This window comes from Maylandia zebra, linkage group LG6 (genome assembly GCF_041146795.1).
Source record: "Maylandia zebra isolate NMK-2024a linkage group LG6, Mzebra_GT3a, whole genome shotgun sequence".
NCBI classification, from domain to species: domain Eukaryota; kingdom Metazoa; phylum Chordata; class Actinopteri; order Cichliformes; family Cichlidae; genus Maylandia; species Maylandia zebra.
Window position 1 is genome coordinate 44766810 of NC_135172.1, and position 21211 is coordinate 44788020.

At 46.3% G+C, this 21211-nt stretch overlaps 1 protein-coding gene across 5 annotated transcripts in view; it reads left to right on the top strand.

Moving 5' to 3' along the window:
* The window catches only part of LOC101472726 (echinoderm microtubule-associated protein-like 6), a 42292-nt gene that overhangs the window by 6742 nt on the left and 14339 nt on the right, over positions 1–21211 (top strand). For all 5 annotated transcript variants that reach the window (XM_076885320.1, XM_076885317.1, XM_076885318.1 and 2 more), the window contains 14 exons: positions 8468–8677; positions 8871–9038; positions 12525–12631; positions 12700–12800; positions 12889–13075; positions 13144–13249; positions 13413–13506; positions 16096–16196; positions 19277–19479; positions 20107–20218; positions 20294–20421; positions 20540–20681; positions 20747–20899; positions 20979–21110. In XM_076885320.1, coding sequence (XP_076741435.1) covers positions 8468–8677; positions 8871–9038; positions 12525–12631; positions 12700–12800; positions 12889–13075; positions 13144–13249; positions 13413–13506; positions 16096–16196; positions 19277–19479; positions 20107–20218; positions 20294–20421; positions 20540–20681; positions 20747–20899; positions 20979–21110 — 1944 coding nt within the window. The remainder of the gene's footprint in view (positions 1–8467; positions 8678–8870; positions 9039–12524; positions 12632–12699; positions 12801–12888; positions 13076–13143; positions 13250–13412; positions 13507–16095; positions 16197–19276; positions 19480–20106; positions 20219–20293; positions 20422–20539; positions 20682–20746; positions 20900–20978; positions 21111–21211) is intronic.

The following is a 21211-nucleotide window of genomic DNA, read 5'->3' on the forward strand; positions in this document are numbered from 1 at the left end:
TATAAATTGTCAATCAGTTCAGCGTTACAGTTTGACTGAAGACATTAACACAAAATTTACCCAACATTTGACATTTTAGGGCCACCAGACCTTGTTTACATAAAGTACACTTTGTTTTTGAGCGAAAATAAAACGAGACAATAAAATATTTCATCCATCCATCCATTCGCTTCCGCTTATCCTTTTTCAGGGTCGCGGGGGGCGCTGGAGCCTATCCCAGCTGTCATAGGGCGAGAGGCAGGGTACACCCTGGACAGGTCGCCAGTCTGTCGCAGGGCCAACACACAGGGACAGACAACCATTCACACTCACATTCACACCTAGTGACAATTTTGGATTATCCAATCAACCTATCCCCACAAGCTGCATGTCTTTGGACGGTGGGAGGAAGCCGGAGTACCGGAGAGAACCCACGCAAACACGGGGAAAACATGCAAACTCCACACAGAAAGACCCCGGCCTGATGTTGGAATTGAACTCAGGACCTTCTTGCTGTGCGGCAACAGTGCTAACCACCGTGCCTAAAATATTTAAGGGTTTAGATAATTTGAACTATTTCAGTGGTTCCCAAACTTTTTTTGCTGGCCCCCCTTTGTTTTACAAGAAAAATCCATCAAACATTTAGTGAACGATTAAGCAAATACAAGTAACCTGCAATAAATCACAGGTAGTAAGAAAATAAACGACTAACTCTTTTACGCTGCGTCCGCACCTACACGGGTACTTTTGAACACGCAGCTGTTTCGTCCACGTAAACGGCGTTTCGAATCACCGAAAACTGAGATTTTTTAAAACTTCTTTTTTGTGTTTCCGTGTGGACGAGGAATACAGAGTTGGTCACACAACATCAAAGGTATGTGCCTTTATTCACGTCACGCTGTGGCCACGTTATTGTTTACATGAGATGAACTGCAGAATGATAGAGACAAAATACTGTTAATCTGACTGTCTGCAGGTTTTACACGCAGTTACTGTCCCTCCATTAGAAAGGCAGAGGCGTCACGGTGTGATTATTTTACTGTAGTTGTTTTTCCTGTGTAATAATGTTCAACATTGCATCAATACATGTTTCAAAAAATGCCTCTCTGTGCAAAATGTGTTTAAAAACATAAACAGCTGTGGGATCCTGTTAGTCTGTGATTTGAACCGGGGAACAAATCGTGGCAGGATCAGCCTGATGTTATTTGTATCCAGCTGTAACTTTACTGTATAAAGAGCAAACATCTCCAACATGTCAGGAGCAGTTAGTCATCATACGAAGTGTTTAAAAAATCAAGTGTTTATTAAAATCAAGAATGTGGATTCTCACTGAACCTGAAAAGAGAGTATTAGCCAAAGGACTCAATCTTGCCATTTCTCCACAACAGTTGCCCATAGTGGACCTCATCACAGCCACAGAATCTGCCATACGGACTAATAAATGATCACAGACAGAAGCAGAGCAAATCAGGATGAAAGTCTCAGCCACCCTCTCCAGTGCCAAAGTCCCTCCATCCAACCTCACAATACAGGAAAAGAAGGCCGTCGCTTCCCTGAGCAAAGACCACAACATCACTGTTTTACCAGCTGATAAGGGAAGATGCACCGTGGTCCTAAACACTACAGATAACCATACAAAGATCACTACTCTCCTCGGGGACAACAATACCTACGAAGCCCTAAAGCGAGACCCCACAAGCAGCTACAAAAAGAAAGTTATAGCTTGCCTTCAAGACTTTGAAAAGGACAAAATTATTGACCGCCTCCCGTATCACCGCCTTTACCCAGGGGATGCCATACCCTGCATTTACGGACTTCCTAAGCTCCACAAGGAAGCTGTCCCACTCAGACCCATAGTCAGGAGCATAAACTCAGCCACTTACAACATTGCTAAACACCTTGCTACCATCCTTGCGCCTCTCGTGGGGAACACCCCACACCACATCAAGAACTCCACCGACTTCACCGACAAGGTCCAGAAACTTACCCTGGATCCAGATGAAACCATGGTGTCCTTTGATGTAATAATAATAATAATGGATTTATATAGCGCTTTTCAAGGCACCCAAAGCGCCTGGTTTTATGGGTTGTCGTTAGCAACAACGACGGTAAAACCATTGCATGTCCGCTTGTTTATTTTCCACATAAACCTTTCACAATAAAGCTCAAGATCCTGTTGAGACTTTTTTAAAATAAACAGAATCACGTGAAAAAGTATTATTGACGGATGAGAAGCAAAAAAAGAGCCGTTAGGTGCTAAAAAATAAAGCTTAGACTCAAACGTTAGAACAGGCTTTTCCCCGCAGCACGCCGTGTAATAAATACTCACAAAGAAAACGGCGCCGTTACAACTTATGTCTAAAAATGTATAGTTTCATGCATCGGTTAAAACACTCGACTCCAGCTACACGACGCCCAGCTGGAAACACTTCACCTACCCGAGATTCACAGAATTTACAGAAAATATAAATTTTTTTGTGATTTATATCGTTATCGGACGATAGATGTTTTATATCGGGATATGAGATTTTGGTCATATCGCACAGCCCTACAAGAAGTGGAATCCTTCACTGCGCACATTAACGCTGTGGATAAAAAAGTTCACCAGGAAGACACAAAGGACGACTGTTTGCCTTTCCTGGACTGCGCTGTGCACATTGACGAGAACGGCAAGTTTACCGGAAGCCCACACACACGGACCAGTACCTCCTCTTTGACTCCCATCACCCTCTGGAACACAAACTTGGAGTAATTAGGACCCTACACCACCGGGCAGAACATGTTCCCTCTAAGCCTGAAGGAAAAAAGAAGGAACACACACATGTAAAGGAAGCACTCAAAACCTGCGGCTATCCTAAATTCAAGGTTCAAGGTTCTTTATTTGTCACATGCATAGTTATACAAGTATAACACACAGTGAAATGTAGCCTGACACGCTCCTCGACATGTGCAAAAAAATTGGGGGGGATATATATATAGTATATACACTGGGTGAATGTGCAGTAGTAGCAGCAAGCAGGTGAATTCTGTACATTAATATGAATAGACATCTGACTATTTTACAGGATAGACAATATAAACATATTTAAAATTAAAGGAATTGAAATGTACATTGTGCCTTGGTTTAGTGTCTGGAAGAGTCCTGTCTCAGTCAATTATAGATGATGTGAGAGGGCGGGTGTGTGTGTTTAGGGCACGGATGGCTTGGGGATAGAAGCTCCTCTTGAGTCTCTCTGTCCTTGCCCAGAAGATGCGGAACCTTCTACCAGATTGCAGAAGTTGGAACAGTTTGTTGCCAGGATGGGACGGGTCCTTCAGTATCTGCTCTAGTCCGGCATCTCCTGGTGTAGGTGTCCTGAAGCGGGGGGAGAGCAATCCTGCAGCAGCGTTCTGCTGTACGGATCACTCTCTGGAGAGCTTTTTGGTCCTTCACACAGCTGTTCCCAAACCACGATGTCATGTTCTGTGTGAGGATGCTCTCCACAGCGCCTGTATAGAAAATCCTGAGGATCTTTGGAGAGACCCTGAACTTCCTCAGTTGTCGTAGGTGATACAGGCGCTGCCTAGCCTTTTTGGTCTGGACCTGAATGTGGGCAGCCCATGTCAGGTCTGAGGAGATGTGGACACCAAGATACTTGAAGGACTGCACCCTCTCCACTGGAGCTCCATTGATGATGATGGGCTTGTAGTCTCTGTGCTGACCCCTTCTGAAGTCCACCACCAGCTCCTTGGTCTTGCTGACGTTCAGCTGGAGGTGGTTGTCCTGGCACCACGATGCCAGATTCTTCACTTCATCCATGTAGGCCGCCTCATCGTTGTTGGAGATGGCACCCAACACCACTGTGTCGTCAGCAAACTTCACAATGGTGTTGGAGCCATGGGTGGCCACACAGTCTGAAGTGTAGAGGGAGTAGAGCAGTGGCGAGAGGACACATCCCTGAGGTGCTCCTGTGTTGATGGTGATGCTGTTGGAGAAGCACCTGCCCACCCTCACCACCTGAGTTCTGCCAGTGAGGAAGTCCAACACCCATGCACACAGACGGCTGTTAAGTCCCAGATCCCTCAGCTTTGTGAACAGTCTGCAGGGCACTATTGTGTTAAACGCTGAACTGTAATCAACAAACAGCATTCGCACACAGTTACCCTGTTTCTTGTCCACGTGGCTGAGAGTGGTGTGTAGGACGTGGGCGATGGCATCCTCTGTGGATCTGTTGCATCTGTAGGCGAACTGCAGCGGATCTGTGGTGTCTGGGATGGAGGAGGAGATGATGTTCTTCAGCAGCCTCTCAAACACCTTCATTACTACCGAGGTCAGTGCAACTGGCCGGTAATCGTTCAGGGATGAGGGTTTGCTGTTCTTGGGCACAGGGATGATGATGGATCTTTTGAAGCATGTGGGGACCACAGACTTCGCCAGGGACTCGTTGAAGATGTAAGTGAACACACCTGCTAGCTGGTCAGCACAGCAGCGCAGCAGACGGCCGGTGATGCCGTCTGGCCCCGCCGCTTTCCTTGTGTTCACTCTCCTCAGTGCCGCTCGGACGTCATGCTCCGCGATGCTGGTCACCGGTCTCTCGGGTGGGCGTTCTTAAAGTCAGCAAAGAGGCACAGAAAAGAAGCTCAGACACCAGCGAGGGAGGATAAGAAGGACAGACGCAACAACATTGTCATCCCCTATGTAGCCGGTGTATCAGAGAAACTCAGGAGAGTTTTCTCCAAGCATGACATCCCGGTGTATTTCAGACCCAGCAACACGCTCAGACAGAAACTGGTTCACCCGAAAGACAAAACGCCAAAACACAAACTTAACAATGTGGTGTTTGCTGTACAGTGCAGCGAGGAATGCCCAGACCTCTACATCGGAGAGACCAAACAGCCACTTCACAAGCGCATGGTACAACACAGAAGAGCCACCTCCACAGGACAAGACTCAGCAGTCCATCTGCATCTAAAGGTCAAAGGTCACTCTTTGAGGATGCCAATGTTCACATTTTGGACAGAGAGGACAGATGGTTTGAAAGAGGAGTGAAAGAAGCATCTATGTCCACTGTGAGCGACCATCTTTGAACAGAGGCGGGGTTTACGACACCAACTCTCTGCCATCTATAATCCAGTTTTGAGATCCTTCCCAGACGCCTTAACGCCCACTCACATCCTGGGCCATCTGACCTCAGGAAATCACATGATAGGGTGGGGCCAGGTTTCACAATGAACTCACCCGAAACTCTGGCTGATTGGGACCCACGCCCAGTTTCACACCTTGGCTCAGGCGATTAGAGGATCATCAGGGGGTCCTTTTGTCCCTCTGTGGGGGGATACTCCCACTAGGTTTAAATCTGGGACTCCCCACCATTTGACCTTAGAACTGAAGAAGCTTCTCGGATGAGAGGTGAAACATCTTCAAGCAACTTAAAGAAGTCCAGACGCTTTTCTTTGTAAGCTCCTTTGACTACGATGACCTGGATGACTGAGAACCTCACAGACAATGTGGGATACTGTTTGTCCGTGATTTGAAGAGCCCAGCGCTGCTGGGCCCTCGGGACGCAGGGAAACTAACTCTGCAGGGGAGACCTACCTCTGCACTTGTGCAGGTGAAGCCAAAGGGAAGATTTGCTTCACCATATTTTCTAGTCTTTGGCTTGGAAGGAAGTTGGTTTGGAAACATATTTGGCGATGCTTCATCTCCTGCTTTGCGTTTGTGTGGGAACCCCGTCGAAACACCTGTCCATGATGCTAGCAGTGTCCAAGGGTTATTTTTTTGGGGGGGGTTTTCTTACCGCGCCCCCCTGCAATGGCTCTGCGGGGGGGCAGGCCCCACACTTTGGGAAGATCTGGACTATTTGGGCGACCGTGGCTCAGGGGGTTGGGAATCGCATCTCTAACCGGAAGGTCGCCGGTTCGATCCCTGGGCTCTCTGTCCTGGTCGTTGTGTCCTTGGGCAAGACACTTTACCCTACCACCTACTGGTGTTGGCCAGAGGGGCCGATGGCGCGATATGGCAGCCTCGCTTCTGTCAGTCTGCCCCAGGGCAGCTGTGGCTACAACCGTAGCTGCCTCCACCAGTGTGTGAATGTCAGAGTGAATGAATAGTGGCATTGTAAAGCGCTTTGGGTGCCTTGAAAAGCGCTATATAAATCCAATCCATTATTATTATTATTATTATTATTTGATGAACCACAGAGTGCTGTATGTTGAATTCTAGTGAAAATGTTTTCTTTTCAATCATTTACAAATTTTAAATGGCAGCACATAATCACACCTGTGGTCCTCAGGGCTCAAAAATGACCCCGTTTGCTTTGACTGTTTATAAAGCAACAAGTATAAAATATCATCCATCTCTGTGTTTCAAGGTTTTATTCAACTTTATTCCAACTCATTGCCTGACAGTTTTCTATATTTTGGCATGGTAGGAACACCAGGGCATGAGTCTGAGTGAAGGCAAACTTTCACGAGGACAAAGGCGTGTCCATATTTGACCCAAGTGCAGGAGGAAGCTCAGGTTTATTCCTCTGCACTGGTCCCATCATGGACAGCTTTCTTTCTGCAGTTGCAGGCCAAGGGGCATATACAGTAAACAAGCTGTTACAGGTGATTGTTTTCTTTTGGAAACCTGCAATGTTAGGGACAACTCGCGTGTCCTGACTGCAGGCCAGACGGTTTGCCATCGTACACTAGCATGTACAGCTGGACCTGCATCACATGCTGCCCATGTTTTTATCTCATAGCTCCCTGGTTTACTTGGATGTTCTGTTGGACAGAGTCCTCTGAAGAGGACTTGGTGCTCATACAGTCACATCAGTACCAGGATCTTACATCACAGCAGGAGAAACACCCACTTGTTCCATACACCTCATGAGAGCACGTTTGTGTCATGAACGATGATCATCTATTGTGTCTTTATCATGAAATGATATCACTTTTGTGCTTCTATAATTAAATAAAATAATTAATCTTGTGTCAGCATGAAAACTTCTCTACCAGACTCAGGATGTCATAAACTGGCCGTAGCGACTCTACTGGATGCACGGCAGTAAGAATCAACACACCCACATATGCCTACAGCTGCATTCGGTCCATTTTTCTTCCTCTCTTGTTGTCCCTCCTTGTTCGTCATTGAGTTGGCTGTAGAGCAGGTCATCTGCTAATTGGATGGTTGTTGGTTCAATCTCTGTGTGCTCTAGTCTGGAGTTCTTACCAAGGTGTCCTTGGGCAAGTTACTGAACCCCAACTTGGTCTCTGATGCATCCATTGGCATGTGAACTTTGAAAAGCATAAAACAAGCAGAATACACTGTGTGTAATTCTTTCAGTGCTCGAGTAGAAAAGCAATCGCAGGAGTATGGGACCTGGCACATGTGCTTGGACTGTGGTAGACTGTCTTTCTCTGAGGCTCATGAGAGAGTCAGGCATTGTCTGTCACTGGGAAGTAGAGCAGGGCGATATGGCCAAAAATATTTATCACGATATACATTTGAAAATTTGCGATAACGATATAACTGACGATATAATTGACACGAGACAAAATACTTTACAACTCCACAACTTTATTAGTGCAAAAAAACCCATCAGTGTATTTTCACTTAAAGAAGCAGCTGTTTTAAGTGCATTAAAGTTATATAAAAATGTAACAGTGCAAATTCCTCGCTGACAGTTTGACCAAAAGGCGTTTCCAGTGGAAACTGGCCGACACATCCTCAGCATAACCATGTATAATATCCACAAAACTTAAAAAGAGGTTAAACACACACAGTACAGTAACATTATGTTGAAGCACAGTACGTATCGCTCCGCCTACGATAGCCGTAATGCTCCGACAATCCATCAAGCGGTGCGGCTTCGTAGCTCAGCAAAGTCGTACTAAAACATCTGACAGATTTATCCTAACACCGTGTACATAAAATCGTTTTGAGGTCATAAACAAGAACAGAATTCACAAGCCTCAAGTGCAGTGGAGGCTTGTGAACATACTTTCTGTGTATGTATTATTGTAGGGTCTACCTTACAGTATGAAGCACCTTGATGCTGTTGTAAAAATACAATTGAATGGAATGCAGAGCACCTGCCTCCTCATTGTGCTGCCTGTTGGTGTTGTTGTGGTTATGACCTTTGCTCGACCCCACACATCAGTGATCCAAGATCAAAGATGTTTGGTGTGTAAATGTGACCCTTTGCAACCCTTTGTAATTTGGGGACATGTTTGTCCCCGAGGACCACAGGTGTTATAAAATCTAATACAAAATCCATAAATAAATCAAATTACTTAAAACTTAGTCCAGTCATGCATAGCATAGTACTGAATAACTGTTACTGTCAGACCATTTGATGATTAAAAACCCCATTTTTGATAGCAAAATTTCTGTAGAGGACAGAAATGTCCGAAAGACAACACAAGGGTTAATTGGAGCTCACCTGTCCTTACCTGGGACCAGTTGTGGGACTTGATGGTGCAGATTTGTGGGTCTTACCTACTTCCTTTCCCTGTCCTGCAGCGGGAAAGCTGGTTCCTAAAGAGGAGGCGAAAGGGATTCACTGGATGACGTGGACCGGTGTTGTCGGGCCGGAGGTGAACGGCATCTGGGTCAAATACTCCAACGTCACCAACGTAAACTCCGTGGACGCCAACTACAGCAGCGCTGTGCTGGTGGCTGGCGATGACCTTGGCCTCGTCAAGCTCTTCAGGTTCCCCTGCCTGAAGAAAGGCGAGTGATGCAAGCCGATAACATTTTTACTGAGGATCCACAGAGTCCGGCTGAGTGGTGGACCTCTGAGGTCGTCCTAATTCTGAGTCTTAGTCATTAGACCCGGAGTTACAGGCGTGGGACAGAATAGATTTGATGAGGATGTTTCTGGAGTGATGTGCGTTCTTATTCTTGTGTTTCTAACATCACACAGGGGCCAAATTTAAGAAGTACATTGGTCACTCTGCCCATGTGACCAACGTTCGCTGGTCCAGCGATCTGCAGTGGGTCATCAGCACCGGTGGTGCCGACCACGCCGTCTTCCAGTGGAGGTTCCTGCCCGAAGGTGTGATGAACGGTGTTCTGGAGCCCCTCCTACAAGGTGACGCAGAGCTTTCCTTTAGTTGCAGATGATGACGGCGCGGACCTCCCAGAAACTTTTCAGCAGTTAAACTAAATCAACAAACTGAGCTTGACTCTTTTATCATCCTAAAGTCTTTGCAGGTCATAATGGTGCGTTCACACCGAACACGACAGAAGCGACCAGAGTTTCAGGTTTACGGTCAATGGAGGAGCGCGATGAAGCGCGACTGGGGTTCCCGCGAAACTTCAGAAGCAGATTGGTGTCGCAAAAACGCTTTTCTGCCTGATTCGCGCAAACAATTAGCGCGACTGATGCGATGGAAAACACGCGCTGCAGTTTGTGTTGCATTTTGTGCATTCGCACTTATCGCATCTACCACTCGAGTTGGAAAAATCTGAACTCCAATCAGGAGCCTGATGACGTGATGCTCTGACCTGGTTCAAAGGGGCAGGTCCAGCCAAAGCCCTTCATTCTTCATTCAATATGGAGGAAAGGCTCATCAACGCCGTAGCCTACCACCCGGAGCTGTATGACACCAGCTGCCTGTTTACAATGAATTAATGTAGGCAGTTAATTTGTGCATGTTGTCATATAGGAATATATGTTTTTGTTTATTAATAAACAGCACACCGTGGTCCCGCTCTTCATCCGTCACTGCCTCACGTTTTCGCAGGTTTTTTTATTGCACAGTACAACTTTCAACAATGCGCATTGCATTCTGCAGCCTGATTGACAAATCTCCTCCGTGTCGTGTCTCCTGCGCTTGTTTGGTTTTGATAACCATCACGTCCAATTACGCCGCTGCTCTGCTCTCCACAGTAAATAGAGAAGGGAGAACCTCTCTTCAAACGCTAGATCGACAGCTGCCATCTTGCAAACATACCATCTGGCATTACTTCCGCCCACATTTCCGCTTCCCTATTGCATATTAAGTGCGACCAGTTTGCTTTGGACACGCTTCGAGGTGCGAATGTGCACGCGACCAGCCAGGGGCGTCTGGCGCTTTTTGGTCGCTTCTATCGCGTTCGGTGTGAACGCACCGTAAGAATCAGGTCTCCAAATCCAGTCTCCTCCTGCAGCTGCAGATTATTCATAATGATCCAAATCACTGTTCTTGTCCCGCCTCGCACCTTCTCCATTTGAAAACTCGAGCTAACTTATTGCCACACATGACAAAAGTACAGAATGCCCTGTAAAAACAGAGTGAAGAAGAAACACCCAGTGCATCATGGGAATCCCCGGCAGCCTACGTCTATTGCAGCATAACTAAGGGAGGATTCAGGGTCACCTGGTCCAGCCCTAACTATATGCTTTAGCAAAAAGGAAAGTTTGAAGCCTAATCTTGAAAGTAGAGATAGTGTCTGTCAGAGGTGTGGACTCGAGTCACATGACTTGGACTCGAGTCAGACTCGAGTCATTCATTTTATGACTTTAGACTTGACTTGAAAAAATGTTCTAAGACTTGTGACTTGACTTGGACTTTTACACCAATGACTTGGGACTTGAATTGGACTTGAACCGGTTTACTTGAAAAGACTTGATATTTTACCCCAAATACAAAATTTAACATGCATATTATATAGAGATTGAAAATGTGACGTCATTCACGGGTAGAACCGCAAAGGATTCTGGGAACTCGTGGCAAGCGGTACTAGCGCACGCAGGCTTTCAATTAAAATCAGTTATACAGCGATAAAAAGAAACACAAGAAGCCGTTGTATTATTAACTGCAATAGCCGGTCGCATGACAGCCACGGGAAGCCGACGGGTAAAGAGATCGGTTGTTATCGGATTACCTCGTTGAAGAGAAATTGTTCGAGCCATGTTTCCGAAGTAACAAAGAGTTGACGGGTGGCCTGGATTGCAGCCATTCAAAGGTCAAATATAACGTCCCAGAACACTCCAGCTCACAGGTTAGTCTGCTCCAAGCATTTCCACAAAGGTCAGTGTTTTTTAGTAGTTAATACGTCATTTTCATAACATAATTAGTGATATAGGTTACAAGCAAGTCTGGCGCTGAACAGAAATTGTCGCGCTATGCTCCTTTATTTATTGTGCATAAATAGTGAATTGTCCTGACACAATATTGCGTTTCGCCTCTGTTATTATGGTACATTGACAAAAACATATACTTTTATTCACAGGATAAAACAGGTTTTTTGTATCACTAATTGCCCAGTACGATTACAGCATACAGTATTATTGTCACTGCTACATTTCTGTGATGCTACCAGAAATTATTTCCACTACTAATTAATTACCGTTGAGCTCAAAGGTCCTATTAATAAACGGTTAAGGAATGTGTATTTATGACGACGATTTGTGAGACTGGTAAACTTATGATACGTACGATGGTCTTTACTTTCTACACGGTGCATTTCAAGGTCCTGCACCCATCCGTCGGTAAACTGTACCTGGGCTTGTTGCAGTGACCTGAAGTTACTAAACTTCATGAGTGTATGCACTCACTCCAAGAACCGTATGATTATAAATATGCATATAAATATGCTAAGATGAGATAGCTGACTTCATCTAACTAGCAAATGTTGTCCAGGCTACGTTGGTGATACAGTTTTTTTTAATGTGTATGATATTTTTGTCATGCGATTTTAAAGCCGGTCCTACAACCGCATCCAAGAATAACATGCAGCTTATCTCAGAACTGTCGGTGAAAATTATTCTTGGAGCTAGGTTTAATTGAGCTGCATTTTAAAGAGGTGCAATTTCACAATTTGTGTATATTTTCTAAGTTCACTATTTTGTCATGTGTTGAGAAAAACACAGATTTTAAAATTACATGGTCTAACATTTACATTTAGCATATAACTGCAACATTATTTTTTCGTTGTTTTTTTTTTTTAAAGACTCGAAAGGACTTGAAATTCAAAATTTCAGACTTGTGACTTGACTCGGACTTTTACACCAGTGACTTGAGACTCGACTCTGACTTGCCTGACATTACTTGAGACTTGACTTGAGACTTGAGGATAAAGACTTGAGACTTACTTGAGACTTGCAAAACAATGACTTGGTCCCACCTCTGGTGTCTGTCTCCTGAATCCAAACTGGAAGCTGGTTCCACAGAAGAGGGGCCTGAAAACTGAAGGCTCTGCCTCCCATTCTACTTTTAAATACTCTAGGAACAACAAGTAGGCCTGCAGAGCGAGAGCGAAGTGCTCTAATAGGGTGATATGGTACTACAAGGTCATTAAGATAAGATGGAGCCTGATTATTTAAGACCTTGTATGTAAGGAGCAGGATTTTGAATTCTGGATTTAACAGGAAGCCAAAACAGGAGAAATCTGCTCTCTCTTTCTAGTCCCTGTCAGGACTCTTGCTGCAGCATTTTGGATTAGCTGAAGGCTTTTCAGGGAGTTTTTAGGACTTCCTGATAATAATGAATTACAGTCGTCCAGTCTGGAAGGAATAAATGCATGAACTAGTTTTTCAGCGTCACCTCTGCTTATCGCTGACTCATATTTTTCACCCGTGCCGTGTCTTCAGAGGGTTACGCCGACTCCAACAGCGGCGAGTCGGACTCAGACGTGTCAGATGTGCCGGAGCTCGACTCGGACATCGAACAGGAAGCTCAGACCAGCTACGAACGTCAGGTGACTGGGACACAAACGCTCCCACCTGCAGTCAAAAAGCCGTCTGACTCACCTGTCTCTGTCTGCAGGTGTATAAGGAGGACCTGCCACAACTCAAGAAGAAGCTGATTGGTTCCCTGAAGCGGCAGAAAGCTCCAGAGGAGGGGCTTCGTCTGCAGTTTGTTCACGGGTAAACTATCCACATCAGACATGGATCTGGTCTCGTGAGTAAATAATGTAAATAAACCTCCGTTTGTGCTGCTTCCTGTTTGCTGCAGGTACCGGGGCTTCGACTGCCGTAACAACCTGTTCTACAGTCAGGCGGGAGAGGTGGTGTACCACGTGGCCGCCGTCGCTGTCGTCTACAACCGGCTGCAGCACAGCCAGAGGTTTTATCTCGGGCACGACGATGACATCCTCAGCCTCGCCGTCCACCCGCTCAAAGACTACGTGGCCTCGGCACAGGTATGCCCGGCCGATCGCAGCATGTCGCGTTTCCGAGACGGTTTCTGATTGGCTGTTCCTGTGTACAGGTGGGCAGAGACCCGGCCATACATGTGTGGGACATCCAGACCCTGAAGTGTCTGTCGCTGCTCAAAGGACACCACAGCAGGGGCGTGTGTGCTCTGGAGTTCACAGGTAAGCTGACTGCACGCCGTGCCATCGGGCATCAATATTTCTATCCCTAAGCCCTCACCTGTTATCGCTAACTCAGCGGGTTAGCTCAAGTAGAAACAGCTGTTGTTCCCAATCCTTCCTTCACACTGCTTTCTGACGTAACTCCTCTCTTGGTACTTCTCAGCTGATGGGAAGAGTTTGATCTCAGTGGGATTCGATGAATTTCACTCCATCATCATCTGGGACTGGAAGAAAGGAGAGAGACTAGCCAAGGCCAGGTAAACACACCTGGATTAAGTCAGCTAGTCCTGCCGTAAGATGGTCGTGCTTTTGTAAGCTCACAGTTTCTCGCAGTGGTTGCCGAGTGTTAGGGAAAATATTCTAAAACACTTCTTCAGTAAAGACTCAGAGAAGAGAAACACACAGAGTTCTTGCTAGCAAGGGCAGCTCCCTACTGAGAGACTCCGGTGAGGAGCTGACCTGGTCTTTATTTTATACTCCATTGAACGTGTGTGTGTGTGTGTGTGTGTCCTGCTGATCAAAGGGTCATAAAAGGCACATCCTTGGTCAGGAAGAGGGTAGACCTCCCTCACCCTAGATAACATTGGTGAGGAAGTCAAGCAGTTAAAGCACTTAGACTAAAACAGACGTAACTACACTGAACAAAAATATAAACGCAACACCTTTGTTACTGCTCCCATTCCCCATGGGATGGACGTAGAGACCTAAAATTCATTCCAGATACACAATATAACCATCCCTCCCAAACAGTGGTCACAAATCAGTCCAAATGTGTGGTAGTGGGCACATCTGCTATATTGAGATAATCCATCCCACCTCACAGGTGTGCCACATCAGGATGCTGATCTGACATCATGAGTAGTGCACAGGTGTACCTCAGACTGCCCACAACAAAAGGCCACCCTGGAATGTGCAGTTTTGTCTCACAGCAAAATGCCACAGATGCCACAAGCAATGAGGGAGCGTGCAATTGGCATGCTGACAGCAGGAATGTCAACCAGATCTGTCGCCCGTGCATTGAATGTTCATTTCTCAACCATAAGCCGTCTCCACAGGCGTTTCAGAGAATATGGCAGCACATCCAACCGGCCTCACAACCGCAGACCTCGTGTAACCACACCAGCCCAGGACCTCCACATCCAGCAGGTTCACCTCCAAGATCGTCTGAGACCAGCCACCCAGACAGCTGCTGGAACAATTGGTTTGCACAACTGTTACGTTCCCCTGAGGGGTCTAGGCGGTGAGGGGGAAGTAACAAAAGGTGTCCAGGTCAGAAAAAGGAGTCAAGGAGGCAAAAGGGTTAAATTAAAGAGTTTTATTAAAGTAGCTCAACTAAGAGAGACGGACAAGCCGCTATCACCATTTAAGAAAGACAAACAAAACTCAGGCGTTGGTCAATAAAGCAAAGTCAAAAGGAAAGCGCAGCTCACTAGCTGGAAACCACAAACACAGCTCACTAGCTGCAAACACCACAAAACACACACAGCTCACTAGCTGCAAACACCACAAAACACACACAGCTCACTAGCTGCAAACACCACAAAACACACACAGCTCACTAGCTGCAAACACCACACAAAATGGCACTCTGGCCCAGAGCTCACCTTTCCCTGGGCTTAAATACTTTTAATTACTGATGTGAGTCAGCTGTGTTACAGGGAAAGGCGGCACCTCAGGCAGAAGAAGTGGGACACGCCCACACAGGCACCTTCAGGAGGAGGCCCTGCTAGGGCCGTAACAACAACCAAACAATTTCTGCACAAACTGTCAGAAACCGTCTCAGGGACGCTCAACTGCATGCCCGTCGTCCTCATCGGGGTCTTGACCTGACTCCAGCTCGTCGCCGTAACAGACTTGTGTGGGCAAATGCTCACATTCGATGGCGTCTGGCACGTTGGAGAGGTGTGCGCTTCACGGATGAATCATGGTTCACATTGTTCAGGGCAGATGGCAGCTGAGAATGTCCCAGTTCTTGCATGGCCAGCATAGTCACCGGACATGTCACCCATTGAGCATGTTCGGGATGTGCTTGACCGGCGTATACGACAGCGTGTACCAGTTCCCATGAATATCCAACAACCTCGCACAGCCATTGAAGTGGAGTGGACCAACATTCCACAGGCCACAATTGACAATCTGATAGACTCCATGCGACGATGTGTTGCACTGCATGAGGCAAATGGTGGTCACACCAGATACTGACCGGTTCTGGGTCCCCAGACCCCCAATAGCACAAAAAACTGCACATTCCAGGGTGGCCTTTTGTTGTGGGCAGTCTGAGGTACACCTGTGCACTACTCATGATGTCAGATCAGCATCCTGATGTGGCACACCTGTGAGGTGGGATGGATTATCTCAATATAGCAGATGTGCCCACTACCACACATTTGGACTGATTTGTGACCACTGTTTGGGAGGGATGGTTATATTGTGTATCTGGAATGAATTTTAGGTCTCTACGTCCATCCCATGGGGAATGGGAGCAGTAACAAAGGTGTTGCGTTTATATTTTTGTTCAGTGTACGTTAATCCTACCATAAAACAATAAGAGAAGGTATGACCTCTCTCGTGCTCCCAGGATGTGGGTGTGCATTCTAGTGTGGAATACACACCAAGCCTTTGCAGCCTGTTAAAGATCACACACAATTGATTATATGCCTCTAAGTATACATGGTTGAATATTTCCTAATACAAATAACTACATGCAGTATTCTACCATATGCAAACTTATATCACTAAAAGATTATACTGACTACTAAATACAATTTTCCATTAACACCGAGGGAAATGTTTGTGTCTCGTTTCACGTGTTTGAGCCGATTGGCTGAAAGCTTATGTGTCTGCAGGGGTCATAAAGACAAGATCTTCATGGTGAAGAGCAATCCTTTCAGGATGGACAAACTGGTGACCGTGGGCATGAAACACATCAAGTTCTGGCAACATTCAGGTAGGCGTCGTTTCCTCTTTACCTGGAACTCACCTGACACGCTCAGCTCAACGAGGTAGGAGGGGTCACATGGGGCTGTCCCACATGTAGGGCTGCCACGATTACGTCGACTATCAAAATCATCGATGACTAATTTAATAGTCGACGCGTCATTTGAAGCTTTGTAAGATCCCAAAAGATGCAGGAATAAGTTGTAGGATTTAAGAGTGTAATAACGGACTGAAACAGAAGATGGCAGCACTGCATGCCAGCTGCCATTAAACCCCGAAGAAGAAGAAGAAGCTGTGTCCCAGAATTCATAGCGCAGCCCAGCTCAGTTTCCAACAATGGCGGCAGCGAGTTAGTTTTGTCACTGTCACTACCCGATCCGTACCGGAAACCCGATGGGTACCCCGCATGCGCGAAAGGTTTCTACTTCCGGTCGTAGCGTTTTACGATAGTTATGGGTCAGAGTATCTGTTAAGATGTTAAGAATAACAAGTATCTCTTAAAATGTTTGCAATAATGAAACATTTCAATATAATGTAGACAAAAACGAAAAATAAGAAGAAAGTTACGGATCAGGACTCACCGATCCTTACTGCGCATGTGTAAAGTCTGACCGTACAAATCGGGTCTACCCGATCCGTACCGCGCATGTGCAGATGTTTTCTTCTTCTTCTGTTCGTTTAATGGCAGTTTACTCCCCAGTGTACGAGGATACCGCCACCTGCTGACCGAGCGAATAAACCCTATTATAAACTGAATTATCGTCATTACAAACGTGTGTTAAATCTGATTTAGCGATAGTCGAGTGTGTTTATGCTTGTCTGTGAGGAGAGGATTGCTGGAATAGTGATGATGATGTGCGCTATCACTGTCAATTGTCAGTAAACACTTCATCTGGCTGATGAATCTACACGTGAGATATTACAAAGTCTGTGTTATTAACTCTGTAATTACAGAGCAGCCTTTTTCTTTTTAACTAAAGTCAAAGATTTAACCAACAGGTTTAAGTCGTTTTTCCAGTGAGCAAGTGTTGGTTTGGTCTTAAAAAAGCGACATTTATGTATAAAATGCTTGCACAAGATTAATAACACATTAACACCATAATTAGCTTTCTTTTCTTTCAAAAACACTCCAAACATTATCATATTTAAGGGGCGGCAGCGAGTTAGTTTTGTCACTACCCGATCCGTACCGGAAACCCGATCGGTACCCCGCATGCGCAAATCTTACGTCACTTCCTCTCTTTGCCAACATTGCGACATTCAATATATTTGAATGATACGGTTAGCGCCCAGTTAGCTCCTAGCATTTCTCAACAGCTCTGACTCCTTTTCGACTACCGGGACATTTAAACAATGGATAATCCGTATACAAAGAAATTCATGCTTTTCTCCTCAACAGAGAGCGTCCCCCGATTGAGCAACAGCGCCGTAAAATAAGAAGAATGGCGCCTAATTACAGAGTTAATAATACAGACTTTGTAATATCTCACGTGTAGATTCATCAGCCAGATGAAGTGTTAACTGACAATTGACATCATCATCACTATTCCAACAATCCTCTCCTCACAGACGAGCATAAACACACTCGACTATCACTAAATCAGATTTAACACACGTTTGTAATGACGATAATTCAGTTTATAATAGGGTTTATTCGCTCGGTCAGCAGGTGGCGGTATCCTCGTACACTGGGGAGTAAACTGCCATTAAACGAACAGAAGAAGAAGAAAGCATCTGCACATGCGCGGTACGGATCGGGTAGACCCGATTTGTACGGTCAGACTTTACACATGCGCAGTAAGGATCGGTGAGTCCTGAGCCGTAACTTTCTTTTTATTTTTCGTTTTTGTCTACATTATATTGAAATGTTTCATTATTGCAAACATTTTAAGAGATACTTGTTATTCTTAACATCTTAACAGATACTCTGACCCATAACCCTAATAAAGTTCTATCTTATCTTATCTTATCTTAACTATCTGGTGGTGGTCAGAGGGCCCGGTGGCGCCTGTGTCCGGCAGCCTCGCCTCTGTCAGTGCGCCCCAGGGCAGCTGTGGCTACTATGTAGCTTGCTATCGCCAGTGTGTGAATGTGTGTGTGAATGGGTGGATGACTGAATGTAGTGTAAAGCGCTTTGGGGTCCTATGGACTAGAAAAGCGCTATACAAATGCAGGCCATTACCATATCGTAAAACGCTACGACCGGAAGTAGAAACCTTTCGCGCATGCGGGGTACCCATCGGGTTTCCGGTACGGATCGGGTAGTGACAAGTTTTAATGTTACTCTTATTATTCTTTCTGGGTCACAAAATAAACGTTTAACATATTTTCAGGCGAGAATGTAGCTGTGTAAACCTCAAATATCTGCTCAGTTTATCAGGACACCACATATTTTCAAAAGCGCTCCGACGTTTTCGGAGACGTCTGTTACCCACTAGCTCGATAGCTAGCCGGGGGCTAGGCTCACTAGAGCCGTGAGAACACCGGACTCCCGGCAGATCGTTTTCAAACCCACCGCCGTCTTTCGCTACTCAGGTTAAACATGATATATGAGTCACTTAGATAACTTAAAAATGTTATTGTTTGGCTTTTTTCAGTATTTTATTTGTTCCTGAGTAAATCTGTTTGGCTGAGATTAAAGTTTTTACACAGCTGAATAAACATCAAGCAGACAGCTGATTATCAGAAGTGTGAGACGCTGGAGAATTTACTCCGGTGTCCTGTTATATTTTAGATAGCAAGGAGTTTATTAAACTTCACCGAAACAATCTGCAAATTTAATTAAAATTTAATAAACTATCATCTTGTCTTTATTTTTAGTTAGCACAGACCTTAAACACTTAAAGCTGTAAGCTAATGATAGTTATATAAGAGCAGATGCTGCTGGTGCAATAAGCTGTACGTTCAATGGATGATGATCTGATTAGTCGACTAATCGCAAAAATAATCGGTGACTAGTCGACTATCAGAATAATCGTTTGTGGCAGCCCTACCCACATGTGGTGGTTTTATTCACGCTCTGATAAAACGTGAACTTTAAAACGTTTCTTTTTAAATGGATGCTTGTAAACATCCGTTCCCGTCCCGCAGGCGGCGGTCTGACCTTCAAACGCGGGATTTTCGGGAACCTGGGGAAACAGGAGACGATGATGTCGGCGTGTTACGGTCGATCCGAGGACCTCGTTTTCTCCGGAGCCACGAACGGAGACGTTTACATCTGGAGAGACACGATGCTTATCAAGACCATCAAAGCCCACGACGGCCCCGTGTTCGCCATGTGCTCCCTGGACAAGGTGACGCTTCATCCTTTGTTATCTAAAGTGGAGGAGGGTTGAGTCTGTAGCAGGGTGGAGTAATACGAGCATGGACAAAAACGATCTTTTACATGATTGATTGATGATTGAAGATGATTGTCAAGAAGTGGCTGCAGGCAGCAGAGGACGCAAAGGCAGGACGCAACTCAAAACACAGCTTTATGCTGCAGGAGATACAGAACTAAACTAAACACACAGGAGGGAACTCAGCCGAAGGTGATCTAAGTAATGAGGCAGGGAAACATGACACACGTCACACAGGAGACTATCAAAGTAAAACAGGAAGCACTCGCACCACATGGCACATGACAGGGGAGAACGCTCAGGGAAATGAGCTAACGGGGGGGGGGGCAGTTAAGGTGGTCGAGACACAGAGAGAGCGCGAGAGGGGAGACATGACAGGCTGGGGAGGAGAAACGTGAGGAGGAGGACAAGGGAACAGGAAAGGGGAAGAAGACACAGACACACCAAACTCATGAACCGAGAACATGAATACAAAGTAACACAAGAACTCAAAAACACTGGTAACCCGGAAGCATGACAACGATCCTTTCAAAATAAAATCATAACCACAGACTTGTTTGCATTTTTGCTTCCTGTGTCCAGGGTTTTGTGACGGGGGGGAAAGACGGCATCGTGGAGCTTTGGGACGACATGTTTGAGAGATGTTTGAAAACGTACGCCATCAAGCGGGCCGTCCTGTCTCCGTCCTCTAAAGGTAGGGGACGCCAGCATCGGGGTGTTTTTGAACGGCGCGAGCGCCTGAAGGTGATCGGTCGTGTTTTCTGAGCAGGGCTGCTGCTGGAGGACAACCCGTCCATCAGAGCCATCACGCTGGGCCACGGTCACATCCTGCTGGGAACCAAGAACGGAGAGATCCTGGAGATCGATAAGAGCGGCCCCATGACGCTGCTGGTGCAGGTAAGTTAACTTCACCAATCTGTCACGGGCTCTCCTGCTCCGCCCCCACCTCACTGAGATTGAATCGCTACAGTGCACTGACACAGTCACCTGTACACCTCACACCTGTGTGTGCCAGGGACACATGGAGGGCGAGGTGTGGGGTTTGGCGGCACACCCTCTACTTCCTGTCTGTGCCACCGTCAGTGACGACAAAACTCTGAGGATCTGGGAGCTGTCAGCCAATCACCGCATGGTGGCTGTCCGCAAGCTCAAGAAAGGTGAGACGAGCAAATGTGAAACCTTGGCGTGCTCTCTTTCTTACCTGTGCTGTGTTTCCTGTCAGGTGGGCGGTGCTGTGCCTTCTCTCCGGACGGGAAAGCTCTGGCGGTCGGCCTAAATGATGGCAGCTTCCTGGTGGTGAACGCTGACACGCTGGAAGACATGGTGACGTTTCACCATCGCAGAGAGCTCATCTCAGACATCCGCTTCTCCCAAGGTACCTGAACTCAGCGCACAGGTGTGGCACAGGATGAAGGTCACCGGTGGGTCGCTGATGAGTCAGGTGTGTGTTTCAGATGCGGGGAAGTACCTGGCTGTGGCCTCGCACGACTCTTTTGTGGACATCTACAACGTCCTGACCAGCAAGAGAGTCGGCATCTGCAAAGGAGCCAGAAGCTACGTCACTCACATCGACTGGGACTCCAGAGGTGAGACTCACCTGTGCTGCGGTCACTGGCGCCACCTTCAGGACACACTTTCCACTAATAGCAGGCTGCAGCTTTACATGACGGTGAGGTGGTGTCAGACT